This window comes from Leucoraja erinacea, chromosome 9 (assembly GCF_028641065.1).
Source record: "Leucoraja erinacea ecotype New England chromosome 9, Leri_hhj_1, whole genome shotgun sequence".
In the NCBI taxonomy this organism is placed as follows: Eukaryota; Metazoa; Chordata; class Chondrichthyes; order Rajiformes; family Rajidae; genus Leucoraja; species Leucoraja erinaceus.
Window position 1 is genome coordinate 63,191,597 of NC_073385.1, and position 21,237 is coordinate 63,212,833.

At 47.6% G+C, this 21,237-nt stretch overlaps 1 protein-coding gene across 4 annotated transcripts in view; it reads left to right on the top strand.

Moving 5' to 3' along the window:
* Positions 1-245: 245 nt before the first annotated feature.
* The window catches only part of LOC129700483 (MAX gene-associated protein-like), a 153,275-nt gene continuing 132,283 nt past the window's right edge, over positions 246-21,237 (top strand). For all 4 annotated transcript variants that reach the window (XM_055641004.1, XM_055641005.1, XM_055641007.1 and 1 more), the window contains exons 1-3: positions 246-1,580; positions 18,902-19,090; positions 19,803-19,967. In XM_055641004.1, the coding sequence (XP_055496979.1) occupies positions 1,561-1,580; positions 18,902-19,090; positions 19,803-19,967 (374 nt within the window). In that variant the 5' untranslated portion in view covers positions 246-1,560. The remainder of the gene's footprint in view (positions 1,581-18,901; positions 19,091-19,802; positions 19,968-21,237) is intronic.

Genomic DNA, 21,237 nt, shown 5'->3' on the forward strand with positions numbered 1-21,237 from the left:
TTTTTTCACGCAGAGAGTGGTGAATCTCTGGAACTCTCTGCCACAGAGGGTAGTTGAGGCCAGTTCATTGGCTATATTTAAGAGGGAGTTAGATGTGGCCCTTGTGGCTAAGGGGATCAGGGGGTATGGAGAGAAGGCAGGTACGGGATACTGAGTTGGATGATCAGCCATGATCATATTGAATGGCGGTGCAGGCTCGAAGGGCCGAATGGCCTACTCCTGCACCTAATTTCTATGTTTCGGTTTGTACTCGCTAGAATTTAGAAGATTCAGGGGGGATCTTATAGAAACTTACAAAATTCTTAAGGGATTGGACAGGCTAGATGCAGGAATTGTTCCCGATGTTGGGGAACTCCAGAACAAGGGGTCATAGTTTAAGGATAAAGGGGAAATCTTTTAGGACCGAGATGAGGAAAACTTTTTTCACACAGAGAGTGGTGAATCTCTGGAACTCTCTGCCGCAGAAGGTAGTTGAGGCCAGTTCATTGGCTATATTTAAGAGGGAGTTAGATGTGGCCCTTGTGGCTAAAGGGATCAGGGGGTATGGAGAGAAGGCAGGAACAGGATACTGAGTTGGATGATCAGCCATGATCATATTAAATGGCGGTGCAGGCTCGAAGGGCCGAATGGCCTACTCCTGCACATATTTTCTATGTTTCTATAATAGTTTAATTAAAGATATACCACACTCACCCCACGGCCGCGCGCACGCGTGGTGAGCGCGATGCCGCGCGAGCGCTGTCTGGTGGCTCGGTCTGCGCATGCCCGGTGACGCAGCGCCGTCAGTGCGCAGTGACGGGCTGTGGGAGCGAAGGGACGGCGTCTGGGTCGCGTAAAGCCAGCGCAACGATAACGTTAAAGACCCCGGTCCAGCCGAGCGGCGATCGCAGAGTTCCGCCCTCTGGCGCTCTTCACCCGTCCTTGGTTTAAGCCGCCGCCGGCAGAGAGAGATAATAGAGATAATAGATATAATAGAGATAATAGATATATAGTGTGCGTGAGAGAGAGAGCGAAATAATTAACTAAGAAAGTGCCGGGCAGGCCCAGGTTCTCCCACCCGCGCGCCCGGCGGCTCCTTCCAACGAAAAGCCCGAGGGGAAAGGCGGAAGGCCTTGTGTGGCCGCCGCGCATCAAGGAGCAGTCGGCTACGGGGAAGGGAGGAGGGTTAACATTGGAAAAGAGTTGGTGAGCTGCAGAAATTAGCACCTGGAGGTAACCGCCCTTCTGCGTGAATTCTGGGAACCAAGGGAGGCCGTGAAAGGTGTCCCGCCCCCTCGCTCTCGGGTAGGTTTTAGAGGGTTAAAACCTGAACAGGGTTCTCCCATCTCCCCTCCGAGGAACAAGGTGGGGTGGTAATCATAGATTACCAATACCCTATATATAATATGTAGGTAGGCGTATTCAGGATCTCATAAACATCGAGGCACCGTGGTTAATACAAAAATCAGGACAAAGCTTGAACTCGTCGGTGGATGTTATTTAAAAACTGGACGATTAACGCCGTTCTCTCCGAAGACTATCGATTGGTTTGGGTTTGCGGAAATAGGACGAGAGCTGCGGATGTTTTTACGTGCGGGAGGGTAAGTCTCATTTCTGAAGTTTATCGCCTTGTTTCCAAAACAAATGTTTCAGTAAGCGAATTCCACTGCACATGCTCGGGTCATAGGTCATTCGCGATAAACATGCTCACCAGTTGAGCTGCTGCGTGTTTACAGACCTGCGTTGCGTTGGTATTCCCCAGTTTTGTTTCATCGAGGTAAGACAATACTGCTTTCAAAACTATTAACTAGGTGTAATTATGGTTAACTTGTACAAAACTACGATGATTTTGTTGGTTTTATTGCTTTATGCTTCGGTGTTTTATTGCTGTATGCTTTGGAGTGTATAACTGTTATACCAGTGTCTCAAATAGCTTTAAGCAATAATAGTCACACGATGATTACTGTTATTGGCGTGCCTAGTAAGAACTTTGGCAAACAAACTTTACATTTTTTTTTGTACTATCTATATGGATTTGTTCACTCTTTGCTATATGGTACCGATGCTACAATACTTACCTTCAGTGGCGCTGCAGTTCTTCCACTGGCCGTGCGCGCGCCTTTGGGGTGGAATTAAAATGCTGTTTTGTACTGCCTGTTGTCGGGCTGCTAGCTGCTGATGAAAAATCGAACGGACTTCCTTTCGCGCTATATTTAAAAAAAAATTCCAATGACAATTTATTATTAATGCGACTTTGAGCGCCTACAACGTGAAGGATCGTAAGAATGGGACAAAACAAAGGGTAAGTCGTATATTTTACATATAACCTTGCTTCTGGCCAGTGGAATAAAGGGAGAAGGCAGGCACGGGTTATTGATTGGGGATGATCAGCCATGATCACAATGAATGGCGGTGCTGGCTCGAAGGGCCGAATGGCCTCCTGCACCCATTTTCTATGTTTCTTGGGATGGCTTTAATCTAATTTTACGTTGTGAAAATGTTATTTGGCCCCATAAGAACTGGCAGTGTTTTCCTGCCGATATGGAGTTCAAATTCACCGCAAATTCAACATTCCAATCGATCGAGTTCCAGAAGCAAGATAATTAAAATGCCCATTTTTTTTGGACAATCATGTCTTAAGCCATACAAATTGTCTATCATTTGTGTTGTTCTCTCTCCAAGATCATTATTTTTTCATTAAATATTCACAACAGTTTGAGTCGCATGTATTGTGCAAAAATAATAATTTTGATCATATTTTGAGAGGACGTTTCTGGATTCATTTATGGGAATTAAACATTCAATTCCTTCCATCTGGCATATAAATGAATATCAGTGATATTTAAAAATCATGTTATATTATGAATTCCTGTGTGAATGGGATTAGTTTGTTATTTGGATACAGGCTATTTAAAAAAAAATAATAATTTTCTTAAGAAATGGAATCTACAGGACATTCTTAATGGGGAAAGTAGTGGGCAGAAAGGCATGTCATGTGTGGTTTGATGAGCAAAAACTTGTAGTTTACATGCCAAAATTGAAAAGTTGAAGAAAAACAAGGTGTGCAGAATTGCTTATTGGTTACAATCTGAGGAGTCTGATGATGCTACTGATTATGATATGCTAATGTACCTGCTAGCAACTGATCTTCTCCATAAAGACTTGGTCTATTGCTAGAAATTGTAATTTATGTACCTATCTGTTATAGACTTGCAGCATATTATACAATAATATTAAAGTTCTGATCTTGAGAATATTTGAAAATATTGAAATATTGAAAATATCAAATTTTTGAATTTTCAAGGCAGTCTGGGTGTTTATTACTATTTTCTGTCACAACGGTCAATTTTGTAATTAGCTACATTTGGGTAATTAACTAATTATATGCTTTAATTTCAGGTCATCCAAGTAAGATGTTTTATATTTGTTTCAGAATGCTTCAATCTATAATAACTGAAATTCCATACCCCCTGATCCCTTTAGCCACAAGGGCCACATCTAACTCCATCTATGGAGCGAAGGAAATAGGCAATGTTTCGGGTCGAGGCCCTTCTTCAGACTGTTCCCCCCCCCATTCTTGAATGGGGGATCAGTACAGGATTGATGGAGGAGGTAATCAGGACAGGATGAATTGGGGGGGGGGGGTCAGTGTGGATCGGAGGGTCTGTGCAGGATGAATGGGGGTGATCAGTACAGGATGAATGGAGATCAGTACAGGATGAATGGAGATCAGTACAGGATGAATGAGGGGATCAGTACAGGATGAATGGGGATCAGTAAAAGATGAATGGGAGAAATCACTACGGGATGGATGGGGGGGATCGGTGCAGAGTAAATGGAGGTTGGGTCAGTACGGGATGAATGGACGGAACAGTGCAGTATGAATGGGGGGGAGAAGTGCAGGATGGATGGGAAGGGGGGTTAATACAGGATGACTTGGGGAACCAGTGTAGGATGGATGGGGGTGGCAGGCGAATCAATGTGAGGTGGGTATGGTGATGAATAGATTGGTGGGGGGGGGGGGGGGGGGGGGCTTAGATGGGGAGGGGAGCTCTGGGGATGTCAGTGAGGACTGAATAGAGGCGGGAATGGGGATCAATGCGGGATGGAGAGGAGTGGTCTCAGGATAGGTTGGGGGGTGTGGAGGGGGTATACGAGAGAGAGGGGGGAAGGGGCAGAGGAGGTGGGCAGGAAGGAAGGTCAGCGCTCCTCGGACAACATCGCCCCACCGCCACCACCAAAGGGGGAGGCGGTTGGATCTCCTCGCTACGCTATCAGGGGGTGCGGGAGGAGGAGGGGTTGGATCCGCTGTCGCGGCCGCTGCTGCCGCTGTTCGGAGACCGTCATTTGCTCCGAGCCTTCGTCACCATGCACCTAGTATCTTTGCCCCACAATACAGCCATCGCCGACGCGAAATATCACGTTCCTTTTCTCCATAGATGGTGCCTGACCTGCTGAGTTACTTCAGTTTTTTGTATCTATCGGTGTAAAGCAGTATCTGCAGTGCCAAGCCAGGGAAAATGACGATGTTTAGGTGGCCCGGCGGCACTTTGGGTGGTCTATGGCACCCATGCAACCACTAATTTCGAGCCTTGTGTGGGCCGGATGATTTTGAGTTATGGGCTGGATCCGACCTGTTGGTCGTACATTACCTTAATGGTAGATTCATGCCACCTGTAATCGAAGCATCAGCCCACATCACACTGATACTGTCACTGCCTGCCTCAGATTAAATATTTTTACACATAATTTATGAATAAAGATAAGAATGTTCCAAACACTCATAATATTTTGTTATTCCAGTAGCAAACATTAAGGATTAATTCAATCAATCAATTAATAGATAGATAGATATGCCATTTATTGTCACTATACATGTACAGTGAAACTGAAAGCTGCTCGTACTCAGTGCATACATACAATTTAGCACAAAAACAAGAAACAGAAAAAAAAAACAAAAAAAAAAAACAGAAGGGAGATGGGGGGGGGGGGGGGGGGGAATAGGTGCACAAATTCTGCGGCGCTACATTCATATATACAGATGGAAGTCCGTGTTGGGCGGTGTAGTCAGTGCATGTGTGAATTTGAATTTATAGTAGATATAATTCTCGGAAAGCAACTATTCCTGAGTCTGTTTGTCCTGGATTTGATGCACCTATAGCGCCTTCCAGAGGGCAGCAGGTCGAACAGTCCAACCGCAGGATGGGAGCTGTCTTTGATGATCTTCTTTGCCCTGCTAAGGCAGCGGGAGGTGTAGATGTCCATCAGGGAGGGGAGAGGGCAGCCAATGATCCTCTGCGCTGTCCTGGTTACCCTCTGAAGCCTCTCCCTGTCTGCCATGGTGCAGCTGCCATACCATGCTGTAATGCAGTATGTCAGCAGGCTCTCGATGGACGAGCGGTAGAAGGTCAGCAGCAGGTTAGAGTCCAGGTTGTGCTTCCTGAGGACCCTCGGGAAGTGCAGCCGCTGCTGAGCCTTCTTGATGACCGCTGTCGTGTTGTCCGTCCAGGAGATGTCAGCAGCGATATGGACACCGAGAAACTGGAAGGTGTTGACCCTCTCCACACACTCGCCGTTGATGTGTAGTGGGGCTAAGTCGGTGCTGTGCCTCCTGAAGTCGACAATGAGCTCTTTTGTTTTCCTGGTGTTCAGAGCCAGATTGTTTTCTGAGCACCAGGTTGTCAACTTCAGGACTTCCTCTCTGTAGGCTGCCTCGTCTCCCTTTGAAATAAGTCCGACCACAGTAGTGTCGTCAGCAAATTTGACGATGCGGTTGTTGTTGTGGGCCGGACTACAGTCGTAGGTGTAGAGACAGTATAAGCATCCGGACGTAGCTCTGCCCCTGCTCCAGATGGCTCAGCACAGAGTGGAGAGCTACGGTGATGGCGTCTTCTGTGGATCTGTTTTGGCGATAGGCGAATTGGTGGGGGTCGAGGTCTGGTGGTAGATAGGCCTTGATGTGCTGGAGGACCAACCTCTCGAAGCACTTCGTGATTACCGGAGTGAGGGCCACAGGACGGTAGTCATTAAGGCTGGTGATGGTAGACTTCTTCGGCACAGGGACGATTGTGGCTGATTTTAGGCAGGACGGAATAACTGCCTGGGCCAGGGAGAGGTTGAAAATTCTGGTGCAGATGGCAGTGAGCTGGTGGGCGCACGCTTTGAGCACCTTACCAGGTACTCCATCTGGGCCGGTAGCCTTCTTGGGGTTCACTGCCAGGAGCACCCGTCTGACATCGTGCTACGTTACAGTGAGTGGAGTAGTACAGGAGCTAGGTGAGGGTGGAAACAGGGCTGTAGCAGGTGAGTGCTGCTGTTGTGATGTTTCAAAGCGGGAGAAGAAGCAATTTAGCTTTTCTGCCAGCGGCGCATTCAGGTCTTCTGACTTTGTGGCACAGCCTCTGTAGTTGGTAATGTCTTGTATGCCCCGCCATACCTCCCGTGTATTATTGCTGGACAAGTGGGACTCTATGCTCCTCTTATGGTCCGCCTTGGCTTTTTTAATACCACTTTTCAGATCGGCTCGAGCAGCCCTGTACAGAGCTCTGTCACCTGACCTGAAGGCAGCATCGCGGGCTCTGAGGAGTGTGCGGACCTGGCTGGACATCCAGGGTTTCTGGTTTGGGAAAACCCGTATGTTTTTGTCTACAGTCACATTCCCGATGCAGAACTTGATATAGTCCAGCACCGATTCTGTGAGAGTTTCCAGATCCTGGTGTTCGAATATGTCCCAGTTTGTCTGTGTAAAGCAGTCATGTAGATTGGAGAGTGCATTTTCAGGCCAGGTTGTAACAGATCTTATGGTGGGCCTGGCACTGCGTCTGAGGGGGGTGTAGGCTGGAGAGAGCAGGAGGGAGAGATGATCTGACTGGCCAAGTTGGGGGAGGGGGATGGCTCTATACGCGTGCTTGATATTGGTGTAGACATGATCCAGCGTGTTCACCCCTCTAGTAGAACACTTGACATGTTGGTAGAATTTCGGCAGTACAGTCTTCAAGTTGGCCTTATTAAAGTCCCCTGCGATTATGTGAACACCTTCGGGGTGATCCCGCTGCTGTTCGTTAATGGTGTTCAGCAGGAGAGAGAGCGCCTTGCTTACATTGGCTTCAGGTGGAATATACACAGCCGTGACAATCACGACTGTTAGTTCTCTCGGTAGAAAAAAAGGCCGGCATCTTACAGACATGTACTCGAGGTCAGGGGAACAATGATTGGCTATGATTGTCGCGTTGTTGCTCCAATTCTCATGCACGTATATACAGAGACCCCCTCCCCTGCTCTTACCGGAGTCTTATAGTCCTGTCCCCGCGGAGCAGAAAGCGACCTGCTAGCTGCATGCTAGCATCAGGTATCCCCGGGTGAAGCCAGGTTTCGGCGATGATCATAATACAGCAGTCGCGGACATATCGATTTCCGGCGAGTTGTACTTCCAGGTCATCCATTTTGTGAACCAGGGATCTGGCATTGGAGAGATACAGGCTCGGTAGAGGTGGCTTATGCGGTTGTTTCCTTAGCCTTAGCAAAGCCCCGGACCTGCGGCCTCGCTTCTGCTTCCTCTCCCTCCTCCGTCTGCGCCGCCTCCTAGACCCGACAACAATCCACGGGGACCCCGGTGGTCTTGCTATGTCGCCCGGGATGTTATACTTGCGATGGAAGACACCCGAAACCGCAGTCTGGCGCTGGTCACCGATATCCGCGATATCCACGAGGTTCTGTCGGGAGTAGCGGGTGTAGCGGGTGTTCGCAGAACCGACTGCAAAGACGTACACGGACAACACAACGTACACAAACAACAAAAAAGAGCACCGAGTCCGGGAGCCGTGAGCCGCTGCGACTGTGCGCGCCGCCATCTTGGACCGGAATCGAATTAATCAAAAGGATTAATTCATTCAATCAATCAGATTTATTCATCACACACAAAGGTGCTGTAAAAGGAAATGTTGCCAGCAGCGGTACAATCAAAAAGGAACACACAATACACAATAAAAATTTAACACAAACATCCACTACAGCATTCTTCACTGGTGGAAGACACCATGTACAGTCAGTCGTCTTCCATTTTCCCCCCCCCCCCCCCTTGGTCGGGGCCATAACCCTCTACTGTCGCAGCTGGGGGTGGCCAGGTGTACAGGCTCTCTCGTCGGGACGGTAAGTCCCGAATCAGTGCTTCCCTACCGGAGACTGCAGCTTCAGGATTTTGCAGGCCAGCGGCTGGAGCTCTTCTCCAGGGATCCCCGGCGAGGGATCCTGCTCCGGAAGGTAAATCCACGCCGTGCTGCAGCTAGAAGCTCTGCAGACGTAATTTCAGGATGTTATATGCCGCGGGCCGGTTGTCCGAGCTCTTCTCCAGCGATCCCGAGCGAGGGGTCCCAGGCTCCGGACGCCTGCTGCGCTGCCTGTGCTTGAAAGCGCAATGCTTAATTGGAAATAAAATTAAATGACATTGCCATGAGTTGTTTGGCCTGCTGCCCTGCCTGTGCTTAAAACTGCAATGCTTTATTAGGTCTGACTGTGTTTGGAAGGAATAAATGCTTTATAGACAATAGACACCACCATTCAATGTGATCATGGCTGATCATCCCCAATCAGTACCCCGTTCCTGCCTTCTCCCCATATCCCCTGACCCTGCTATTTTTACGAGCCCTATCTAGCTCTCTTGAAAGCATCCAGAGAACCCACCTCCACTGCCCTCTGAGGCAGATAATTCCACAGATTCACCACTCTTTGAGAAAATGTGTTTCCTTGTCTCCATTCTAAATGGCTTACTCCTTATTCTTAAACTGTGCCCCCCCCCCACCCTGCATCTGTCTGAAGAAGGGTTTCGGCCCGAAACGTTGCCTATTTCATTCGCTCCATAGATGCTGCCGCACCCAGCTGAGTTTCTCCAGCATTTTTGTCTACCTAGTGCAAATAATATAGTCTTTTGCAGTTCAGAGCTTATTCGTTATGTTTAATAGCCAGATGGACGTCAGGAAGAAGCTGGTCCTGAATGTGGATGTCACAGTTTTCAGTTTACATAAGTCGGGCATGACTCCAGAAGCCGAGCGTAAGTCCGGAAGTCCAGGGGTTGCGAGTCAGTCTGTCAGTCCAGAGGCCGTGAGTGAGTAAGTCAGTCAGTACAGAGGCAGTGAGTCAAGTCAGTCCAGAGGCCATGAATAGGACATTCACTGCCCCCCCCTCCCCCACCTTAAGACGCTGCTCTCCCCCTGGCTGTAGGATGCTCTCCACCTGCCCCCTACTGAAGCCGCCCCCATCCCCTGCTGCAGGAAGTTTTCCACCCCCACCCTAACAGCCCCTGCCTCAAAACAATGTCTTCCACAAATTCTTCAGTGTTCATTAACAACTGAAATTGTCTTTAGGCTGCTTTTTCGACATCATGCCAGGGAAACAGAGAAGAAGAGCTGCAGGATGGTCAAGGCAGCGTGCAGTGGAACACCGAGAAGCAACAAGAATCAGAAGGGAACGAGAGACGCAAGAAGAAACATTTCAACGTCTCGCAGATGACCGAGAAGGAAGAAGAAGAAAAAGAAGAAGAAAAGATGAAGAGGCGCAACCAAAAAAATCTAATAATTTTGAGGAACAACAAGAAAGAACGCAAAGCACAAAGGATGAAGAGATGCCACGAAGAAGTGAGCGCCTCAAGGATCGACAAAAAAGAACGCAAAGAAGGGATGAAGAGACACAACCAAATAGAACTGAATGTATCAATGATCAACAACAAAGACCACAAAGCAATAGGGATGAAGACACACCACAAATACTGAACTGCCAGCCCACCATAGATGAGTAAGTGAACTGCCAGCCCACCAGCTGTAAGTGACTGAAGTGCCAGCCCACCAGCCAAGACCTAGTGAAATGCCAGCCCACCAGCCATGACTCACTGAACAGAGAGTCCAAGAATCCATTCAGTCCACCCTCTCCCCCTTCTCACAGTCTGTCACCTGTTTTGGGCATCATTTCTGGCAGTGCCTCAGTGACTGAGCTGCCAGCCCAAGAATCCATTAGGCCCACAATGTCCATACTAGCCCTCTGGAAACCAGCCCCATCGGTCCACAACACCAATGCTAGTGCTCCAGAACATCCCCCCCCCCCCCCCCTCCTTACTGGCCAGCAATATTGGAATTGGTGTTGGTGTGTGTTTTTGTGTGCACCTGTGTGTGTGTGTTTTTGTGTGTGTGTGTCTCCATCATCATCCCCAAAACCCCACACGATAGCGCTGCATTTTTGCCCTCCCTTACCATTGTCCTGTGATGTAAAAGAAACAAGTTTTGTTCAGAATGATGTTATATTTTACAAGTTATTGACATTCTAAACTTTACAAAAAAACTTTTAAAATTTAAACCTCTTTTCCACTTGCCCTGCCCGTCAGCAGCGTTCCACGTCACAATGATGTCAAAATGGGATCACGAATCTCCTTTACATTATCAAACCCCCCCCCCCCCCCCCCCCCCGTTTTATTCCAATTCTTCCATTTTCATTCACAATGACGTCACAATGGGATCCTGAATCTCATTTACATAGAAAATCGTGGTTTAAAAAAAATCAATTTATTCATGTTTCCGTTTTCAATAACAGCAAACATCGTGTTTAGATTATTTTAAATGAAAAACACGATTTTCATTGCGAATTTCATTGAAAATTGTGTTTTTCGGGGTGGGGTGGGATAGGGAGAGTTTTCATTTAAAAAATATACGCAATTTTCATTGGCTGTGCGATAGGGGGGAGTGGGGGAGCAGGGGGATAGAGGGAGAGGGAGGGGAAAGCGGGGAGGTTAGGAGGAAGACTGGGAGATGAGGTTGGATAGAATGGAAAGGAGGTAGGGAGTGGGGGGTAGAGAGAGAGAGGAAGGCAGTGGGGGAGGTGAGGGAGTGGGATAATGGGGAGGTGAGTAGTGGGGGAGCAAGGAGATGGAGGGAGAGGTGGGGCATGGAGGGGAGAGGGGTTATGGAGGGAGGGAGTGACTGAAGATAGGGGAAAGGAGAGTGGGGGAGGGTGAGGGAGTGCTGGGGATGAGGGGGAATGGAGGAGGATAGAGGTAGGAAGAGGGATGGCGAGGCGCAGTTGGGGGAAGGGTTCCGTGACTCGCGTCACACCAGGGATCTCTGGCGTTACAACACGAACCCGTCAGCCACGCCTGCGCAGTTGAGGGAGGGTTGCCTTTGATGATTTTCAAATCGCCATTTTTATCTCATTCTTCCGTGTATACTTGCCTGGCCTCACAAGTTTTGTTCTATTTTGCAGAGTAATTCGTGGGTCATCTATTTGCTTTATAAACTTTAATTTACTTTCTACCTTCAAATGGCGCAAGTTTGAACACGACTATCGCGCCTGCGTAGTGCTCCCCAATTCCCAGGCCCGTCAGCCACCATGCCTGCGCAGTTGGGGGAGGGTTGCTGTGCCCGGTATCTGTGCCTGCGTAGTTTGCGTTTTCAAATTGCCATTTTGAACTTATAGTTCCGTGTGTACTTGACACGGTCAGGACCCACTTGCCAGGCCCGTCTGCCGTGCCTGTGGAGTTGGGGGTGGGTTGCCGGATGGCGCCTTTTTCAGATAGCCATTTTTAACTTGTACTTATGTGTGTACTTGACTGGCCTCACAACGGGGACCCAACTGGTCAACGGGTAAGATGATTTTAATTTTTAATCATAAAATAAACATCACCGTTTTCTTCTAATACTTCATGGTTTATAAATAAATCAAATTGTGTTTATAAAGGACCGAATGGGTCCACAGTTCGATGGTTGCTGGGCCAGGATTGCCATTTTGACTGAAAATCGCCTTGTGTATTTTTAAAAATTAGATTAATGTGAATTAGTGAGTGATGACATGCAGGCATGGTGGATCTTTCCATGTTGGAACCTCTGCAACACATCCTCTATTAACTGGCTGTTAAAGATAATTCCTGTTCTGATGCACAGAGCACTGGGGTGCAATTATACATGAAAAGTGATGATAGACAATTCTGGAGCAACTCAGCGGGACGGGCAGCATCTCTGAAGAGAAGCAATGGGTGATGTTTCGGGTCGAGACCCTTCTTCAGACTGCAGTTCTATATTCTATGTTCTATCTTTTATGTTCAATTAATTTACCACTAATCATAACACTAATTCTTGTGCCTGAAACCGGGTCATTCTGAGGAAGGATCAGTCTGAAAAAGGGTCTCGACCCGAAATGCCACCCATTCCTGCTCTCCAGAGATGCTGAATTACTCCAGCATTTTGTGTTTATCTTCGATTTAAACCATCATCTGCAGTTCTTCTGACGTCACAAGCGGGACCCAATGGGTCCACGGGTCGTCTAGTAATATACTAATATTCTAAAAAAAACAATCCCCTGAGAAAAATATACATGCAAGGAAGTATGAAAGCAAAACAAAAGCAAGCCATAAGTTGCAGGAATTTAAACTAGGACAGAACTAGAGTAGAATTAGGCCATTCAGCCCATCAAGTTTACTCCGTCACTCAATCATGGCGGATCTATCTCTCCCTCTCAACCCCATTCTCCTGCCTGGTCCCCGTAACCTCTGACCCATACTAATCAAGAATCTATCCATCTCTGCCTTTTTATTCTTATCCCAGATGCACTTAGCCCCAGTGGTCCCAGAACATGGCCAAGGCACCCGTGGGCACCGCGTGCTCCCTCTCCAGGGGCACCCGGGCACGGAAGTCAGCCCAGCAGAGTGGCGGGCACTCGGCCTTTGTGATATCGGTGGACATTTTTAAAGCGGAAGACAGACCAATCTTGATTAGAACAGTGTCAAAGGTTATGGGGAGATGACCGGAAAATGGGATTATGCAGCAGAGATTAGCCACGATTGAATGGCGGAGTGGACTCAATGGGCTGAATGATCCAATTCTACTCCTAAAATGTGATCCCTCGGCTGCGCTCTGCCATGACCCATGAATGGCCAGCTTGGCCATGCCCTGCAACAAACTGACCAGTATATCGCCTGACCGACCCACTTTGTCTGCTTTTCCCTGAATCGCTGCCTGTGGTTGGGGATGCTGTTCTTTCTCTGAGCCTGTGGGAGATGCAATGGGCTGTTTCTACAGCCTGGGGCCTGACTGTCCATTTGACCATGTGTCCATGTGTGGGCGGCGCGACCGGTGTCGCATCAGCCTCTGCAGTCTGTCTGTTTTTTTGTTTTTTTTGTCCTGTTGAGGGTTTAGTTTGTAGCGGTTTAGCGTTTTTTTTTTTTTTTTAAATGTGTATGTGTGGGGGGTGGGTGGTGGAAACTTTTAATCTCTTCCCTGCATGGAGACCCAACCTTTTCCCTGTCGGGTCTCCATTGCCGTTGGGGCCTAGCGCCGTGGAGCGGCCTCCACCGGAACGACCTGGAGGCTCAAGTCACGGAGCCTGTGGAGCTGGGGAGCTGCTGTTGAGCCGCGGAGCTGTGGAGCTGCTGTGGACTTACCTCCGTGGAGCTGGCTGGCTTCGAGGCGTGGAGAGCGGCAGTGGCGCGTTGCTGCGGATGGTGACACCGGGAGCGCGCGGATCCCCGGTGGGAGGCTGCTTTGCGGGGCACCGGCAGCGGCGACTTCTCCCGCCCGAATTGCAGGGTTGAGAGTGACCTGGAGGGGGGCCCTACAACGCCTGGCGCGGCCTTAATTTGCCGCGGAATAGCGCCCGCCGGGGGCTTTGACCTCGACTTCGGGAGGGAAATGGAATGCAGGGGAGAGACAAGAACTTTGCCTTCCATCACAGTGAGGAGGGGAGCCACTGTGATGGATGTTTATGTGCATAGTGTTGGTGTGTGTTTTGGTTCTTTTATTGTATGGCTGCAGAAACTAAATTTCATTTGAACCTCATGTGATCTCGGGGCATCCTGTGAGCACAGTGACGGGGGCGGCACAGTGGAGCGGCGGGTAGAACTGCTACCTCACAGAGCCTGACACCCTGGTTCCATCCTGACCTCCAGTTCTGTCTGTGTGTGGAGTTTGTGCGTTCTCCCTGTGACCACCTCCCACGTCTCAAAGATGTACAGGTTTGTAGGTTAATTGCCCCTCTGTAAATTGTCCCATGGAGTGGGTGAGAAAGTGGGATAACATAGAACTTGTGTGAATGGGTGGTCGCTGGTCGGCACGGACTCAATGGATCGAAGAGCCTGTTTCCATAATTTTGCTAAGCTATACTAAACTCTCAATCAGCATAGCTAAGATGTTGGGAATAAGATCTATAAATGCTCAAATATAGACTTGACAAATTAGACCTGAACCTGAATACCTCTGAGATCCAAGGTCAATCCCAGAAGGTAGATGGGAGGTCGGGACTGCAAAGTAATTCGCTTAATAAACTTTAATGAACTTTATACTGTGAACGGGAGAAGTTTCAACGTGGCAGTCGCACCTACGCAGTGAATTCCCACTTGCCGGACCCGTCAGCTGCAGTTACCAACAGAAAAATATAGCCGTAATATAGTATGGACCCCCAGAGACCTCCGAACCAGCTAAATGGCCACCAGGTGCCCCCATCATTGTAGCCATGCATCTGGCTCCCAATCTTCCTGATTTTATTAAATTCCTGGGATCAGCTAGGTTGGTAATGTTAGAGGACATATCGGGGACATAGGTGCAGCATTCCTATCCTATTATAGCACAGGTCCCTTTTTCTGCTAGAATAAAATCTAAGGCCATACGATTCTGCTGGGCCATGGTGCGGATTGCAACCATCTCGGCTGTCATGGATGAGAGAGCCATCTTTGTATTGACTAAGGCGTCTGCAGTTTCATTAGGTAGTTTCTCCATTGCAGAGGCCATATTAATCAATTCCCGTAAGGTGCGGGCTGTCCCATAAAGTGGGAAGGCGATCATCCAGAACGCTCTGATTCAGATATACTTCGCTTGGCCCATATGGGGGTAGACAATTCCGTTAGATGTTGCAAAGCTCGCATGTGAGGGACAACAAAAGGCCGGAAAACACCCTCCAGTTGTGGTTTGGGCTGGTTAACTTTTCCCAGTTACTGGCAACCGTTAATTTTGAGCCTTGCTTGTGATATAACAAAGTCGTCTTGCAATATCACAACATCCCCCTTGTCTTACATAAAATAAAAAAATATGCTTAACAAACAAAACTCTACACACAATTGCTTTTTATAAACACCAAAATTCTTCAATATTAATGATTATCAACAGTAAGGTGCAGGTTTCTTACTAATGGCCCTGTCCCACGGTACGAGTTCATTCCAAGAGCTCTCCCGAGTTTTAAAAATAATCAAACTCGTGGTAAGCACGGAGAATGAACGTAGCGGGTACGTTGGAGCTCGGGGACGTCTCTTAGCGGCTCATAATGCTAACGGCAGGTACTAGGGAAGACTCGCTAACGGCAGGTAAGCTCGGGAAGGCTCGTGAAGATTTTTCAACATGTTGCCCCGAGTACTGATGAGCGGCCATTACAGTAAATCTCCGATTTTGAATCGGGGCAAACTCGGGAGAGCTCTTGGAGTGAACTCGTACCGTGGGACAGGGCCATAATAAGTCCTGAACTTGTCACGTTATCTCCAATAGCATTATGTGCCGGTCGTTCCTCCTCTTTATGTTTGGTCTCAGTCATGTTGCTGTCTGGAGTGATGCATTGGGGACCAAAACCTGGTTCCTCCAGTGGAGGAACATCCCTCAACTGCACTCAATTCCGTCTTAATCTATTTCCATTTGGCATTTCAATTATGTAAGATCTTCATTGGGGTTTGTCACAGATCGTTCTCACTTCTGTTGGTATCCAGACACGAGTTGCTTGATCCAGAACCTGGACCTTCTGTCCAATGTGTAATGGTTTCAAGTCTTGTCTATTCACCGAATAGTCAAAATGTGCCTTCTTTTGCTGGTTGCGCTCTTCAAGTCGCTCAAAGTTCCTCTGCCTTTGGTATGTGTTGTCCGTGTCAAGGTTAGTGGGTAGAGGTGTCCGAATCTGTCTTCCAAACATCTCTGCTGGTGACGGTAACTTGGAATCTATCGGTGTAGGACGCAAGTTGAGTAAAGCTGCTGCTACACTCTGTTCCGTTGTCAAGGACTTCTTAATGACGGATTTCACCATTCGTACCATTCGCTCAACAAGTCCATTTGACTGAGGGTACCGAGGTGAGGATGTCGTTTGGGTGATTCCCCATTGCTTGCACATGAACTTGAACGGTTCTCCAACAAATTGCGGGCCGTTGTCGGAGATGATTTCCGTCGGTGCTCCTAGGAGGCCAAATGTTGCAGTCACCATATTAGCAGCCATTGCGACTCGCGGTGCTTGTCAGCTTATGCACCACTGGAAACTTGGAATGGTAATCTACCATAACAAGATATTAATTGCATGTTGTCAAGTTCAAAGATATCCATTGCTATTTGGACCAAGGTGTGACTGGTATCTCGTGTGGTATGAGTGTTTCCCTCGTTTGCTCTGGCACTGACTACACCGTCGTACAAGGTCATCAATGTGACGGTCCATGTTGGGCCAATTGACCATTTGTCTTGCTAGAAGTCTTGTCTTTTCGATGCCCTAGTGGCCAACATGAAGTTGATGCAGGATATCCTGTCTCATTGACTCGGGCATGATTACTTGCCTTCCTTTGAACATGGCCCCATTTGACATGCCTAATTCGTCTCGAAAAGGCCAGTAGGGCCGTAGGGCAGCAGGTATCTCCTGTATGGTCGCCGACCATCTGGAATGAATATACTGTATGACCATATGCAGTATAGGTCACGACAAGTTTCTGTCTGCAGCTCCTCTTTTTTAGTTTGCCGAAGTGGATCAAGTCGATGTCATGTGTGTCTTCGTTGTCGAAGAAGATGCTCTCAACATGTACATCAAGTTCTATGCTCTGTCTTCTGCGGGTTGGGCAGTCTGCTGAGAGTGTCAGCAACGATCATCTCTGCCCCAGGTCTGTGCTCTATGGTGAAGTTGTATCCTTGCACCTTGATGAGCATCCGATGCAGTCGAGGTGGGGCACGTGTGGGTAGTTTGCTGCAGATAGTGACAAGAGGCTTGTGATCTATCAGCACTTTAAAATCTTGCCCAAATAGGTGCTTACATGTGTGGTGGCCCTGTCGATATGCATTCCTGGCATTCTTTACTGAGCTGGAAATCATCTATTTTTCTAAGGCTTTCTTTTTTCTGTTTCTTTCTAGGACTAAATCACACAAACCGCTGCCACCAAGTTGTACCTCGTGGTCCGGTATCTGTTCTACCGTTGTTATGACTCTGGAATTACCACAAGTACACGTATTTAGGGGTTTGAGGCTGAGCATAAATCAAGGCTCTGTTTATTTCACGACCAACTGGAACCAGCGTGCCCTGCCCATATTACGTAATTCCCACATATGCATGTTGTTACGCGGGAAAAAAAAGTAGTCTTTGTGATATAACAAAGTAGTCCTTGCAATATCACAACAAGTGCTGAAGTGTTTCCCCTCCCCCCCCCCCCCCCCCCCCCCCCCCAACAATCATAGGGGAGAGGTTTCATTTCCAGAACTTTTCTTGTGGAGGGGGACGGAGTGCATGAGCTGCGACTGCGCAATTGTGGGCTCTGGGTGATTGGTGGAATATTGCGTTGGGGGAATGGGTACATCACAATGGAATCTCATTTGGCAACAAATCTGGGATCGCTAATCTAATTTATCAAACCAAAGTTTCTTGGGAGGAGGATTTTTATTGTGGGGGGTGGAATAGGGGAGAGGTTTCATTTACTGAAAAAATGAAACTTTTTTAGGACTTTTTTAGGGGGGGATAAGAGGGGGAGGATAGTTGGGGGGATAGGAGGGGAGGGGAGGGAGAAGAATGGAGGGGGAGGGGAGGATGTGGATGGGAGGGGGTTTGGGGAGGCTGGGTGAGGGAAGAGGTAGGGAGGGGGGTTTAGGGGAGTGAGGGTGGGGGGAAGGGGTAGGAGGGAGAGATGGGAGAGTGGGGAAGGATGGGGAGGAGAGATGGGGAGAGGGTTAGGGAGATGGCTAGGGAGAAGGAGGTGGTTAGGGAGATGGGTAGGGGGAGAGGGTTAGGGAGATGGTAGGGGGAGAGGGTTAGGGAGATGGGCAAGGGAAGACTGGAGATTCAGGGAGGGGGAGAGGGAGTGGGTGGAGAGAGAGGGGGAGGGGCGGGAGATGAGGGTGGTGTGGGGGAGGGGCGGGAGATGAGGGTGGTGTGGGGGAGGGGTGGGAGTGGGGGGTGAAGGGGAGGAGTGAGTGGGGAAGGTGGAAAGAGGTAGTGGGGGAGGAGGAGAGGATGGGGGAAGAGAGGGGGGACCTGAACTCGGCGTGCGGATGGCTCGGATGGGGCCGACTGCGAAAAGGCAACAAGCCTCGGCAGCTCTCTGGCCCTTGTGTCTGCGTGTTTTTAAGAACGTGGCCGGGGACAACGACGTAACGTGACTCATAGAAAACTGCGCTGGCGCGTTGACAGCAGCTGTATTAATGCAGAGTGTGGGGGTGGATGGGGCGCGGGGGGGGGTGGGGGGGGGGCCCACGAGCAAAGGCATGTGAATTCAGCAACTCGGCAACAAAAATGTCAGTTTGGTGATAATTTTTAGTAAAAAAACTCGTGAAATAATTAACCAAATTTAAAAAGGAGTGGATTTTTGAAATCATAAGGGAACTTTCTGCCAGAATATGTAAAAATGTCACCGTTATTGTAACGTCAGCAGCTTGGCAGCGGTCAGATTTAAAAAAAAAAAAAAAAAGGTCAATAATTTTAATTAAAAGTTAGGGAAATAATTGACCAAATGTACAGAGGAGTGGATTTCTAAAGTCACAAGGAAAATCTCTACTGAAAGATGAAAATTGTCCCCGTTTCAGCGTCTGGTTTTTGAGGAGATGCATTTCACAGGCAAAATGACACACAAAGACACACACGGATAGCTAATACTTCCGTGTTCATTAATAGATTAAATTGTGTTTAGAAGTTTATAAATATCTACATCCTGGTAAATATCTATGACTTTTTTCCACAGCATGCCAGGGAGAAGGAGAAAACGGTGTGGAACATGGTCAAGTGTCGACATCAAGAGACGTCGAGAAACATCAAGGATAAGAAGGGAACAAGAGACTGAACAAGAAAAAATTGAACGTATCAAGGATCAACGAGAAAGAGCGCAAAACACAAGGAATAAAACTCTACGCGAAAGAGAGCAACACAGAATGTATGTTCCCTAAATACAACCATAATGGTATACGAAAGCGCACCAATTTTGGGGCGCCTTACACACCATTTGCCTGAGGTGTGCCGTATCAAGTTTTATATTTTAAAAGTTTTTCACTTTATAAAGTTTATGAACATTATACGGTGAATGGGATGAGTTTCAATGTAGCAGTCACGCCTGCGCAGTGCGGTCCCATTTGCTAGGCCCATCAGCTGCGCCTGTGCATTGCGCTCCCACTTGCCGGGCCTGTCTGCCGTTCCTGCGCTGTTGGGGGAGCATTGCCGGGCCCCATGTCCGCGTGTGCGCAGTTGGGGGAGGGTTGCCGGGCCCAGCGCCATTTTCAGTTGGCCATTTTGATGTAATACTTCTGTGTGTACTTGACTGGTGTCACAATGCGGACACAACGGGATGTGGCAGTTGTGCCTGCGCAGTGCGATCCCACTTGCCGGGTCCGTCAGCCGTGCCTGCGCAGTTGAGGGAGGGTTGCCGGGCTCGGCATTAGCGCGTGTGGAATTTGAAATAACTGAACGTCTCGAAGATCTCCGAGAAAAATTGTTCCCGAAATACAGCCAAAACGTTTAGATTTTTAATCATAAACAAATATCGTCACTTTCATGGTCATCTGATATTTCCGTGTACATTAATAGGTGAAATTGTGTTTAGTGTATCTAAACAAAATATCTACATCCTGATAAATATGTATCTCTTACAGCATGCCAAGAAGAGGGATAAAACGAAATGCAGGATTGACAAGGAAGGACGCAACGAGACATCAAGTTTCAGAAAAGACCAGAAGGGAGCAAGAGAGGCAACAAATAAGAGCTGAACGTCTCAGGGTTCAACGAGAAAGAATGCGACACATAAGTAATGAAGAGAGGTAAGAAGAAAGAACTGAACGTCTAGAGGATTTCGGAGAAAGAATGTTCCCTAAATACAGCCAAGGGTAGGTGTGTGGGGGAGAGGGACTCCACTCAACGGCACCACGCAGCACCCCCAGACACAACTCAGTGGCCTCCCCAACTCCACTCAGCAGCCTCCCCGACTCCACTGATACTTCTGTGTGCACTTGACAGGCGCCACAACGGGAACCCAACGGGTCCACGGGTCGTCTATTTGGTGATAAAAATTTGTCCCCACAAAACATATGTGCTATTTGGAAAATTACGCTCTCTTGCTGCATTGCACTTTGTATGCATTGAAGTCAGTGAAAGTTCTTCATGCTTTTGTATTTCAAATCATTTGGGGAATATAGCTTGGGTTAAACGGGGGGTTAGGAATTAAATATACTGCATGGCTCAATTATACCCACCATAATAGAATCATTTTCCATGCATTGACATTTTTTTTTATTTTTTTAATATTTTTATTAGAAGCAATGTACAGTCATATAAACCGTGGCATATAACATAATACATTTTATGTACAACTTCTTGTTTTAAGTTTAACAATAGAAAAATAACAGAAGCAAGAAAAGAAGAGAAAAGAAAAGATTAAGGAAAGTAGTGATGTGTAAGCCCCAGAAGTTAACAATTAGTAGTTTGTGGATAGATAGAGAGAAAGAGCCCATAAAGATGTAGTAAAAAAAAGAGAAGACCAGAAAGGAAAAACAAAAAAAAAAAAAAGAAAAAATAGGGGGAAAAAAACAGAACAGAAAAGAACAGGAATATACCTACTTCATATCTTTCCACACCCCTCACCCAGTTCTGAAACGGTTAATTTCCAGAGTTATGTTGCACCATATTATACTTGTAATAAATCGATGAAAGGAGACCATATCTTTAAGAATTGTTCTGATTTTCCTGCTAGGATGAATTGAAATTTAATTCATTTGTGCCTGTTCTTTTATTTGTAAATTGCAAATAAGAAGCATTTTGAACCTGTTTAGAACTGTTGATATCCATTTCCCATTGCAGTTGGTGTCCATTTCTCAATCACAAGTACTCTCACCGACAAGAGTTCAGTTTAGTCTGAAGAAGGGTCTTGACCCAAAACGTCACCCATTCCTTCTCTCCAGATTTCTGCCTGTCCTGCTGAGTTACTCCAGCATTTTGTGTCTATCTTCAATTTCAGAGTTAAATAAAAAAAGAGTGCTGGAGGAGCTCAGTGGGCTAGGTGGCATTTGTGGAGGAAATTGATTAGGAGTTGTT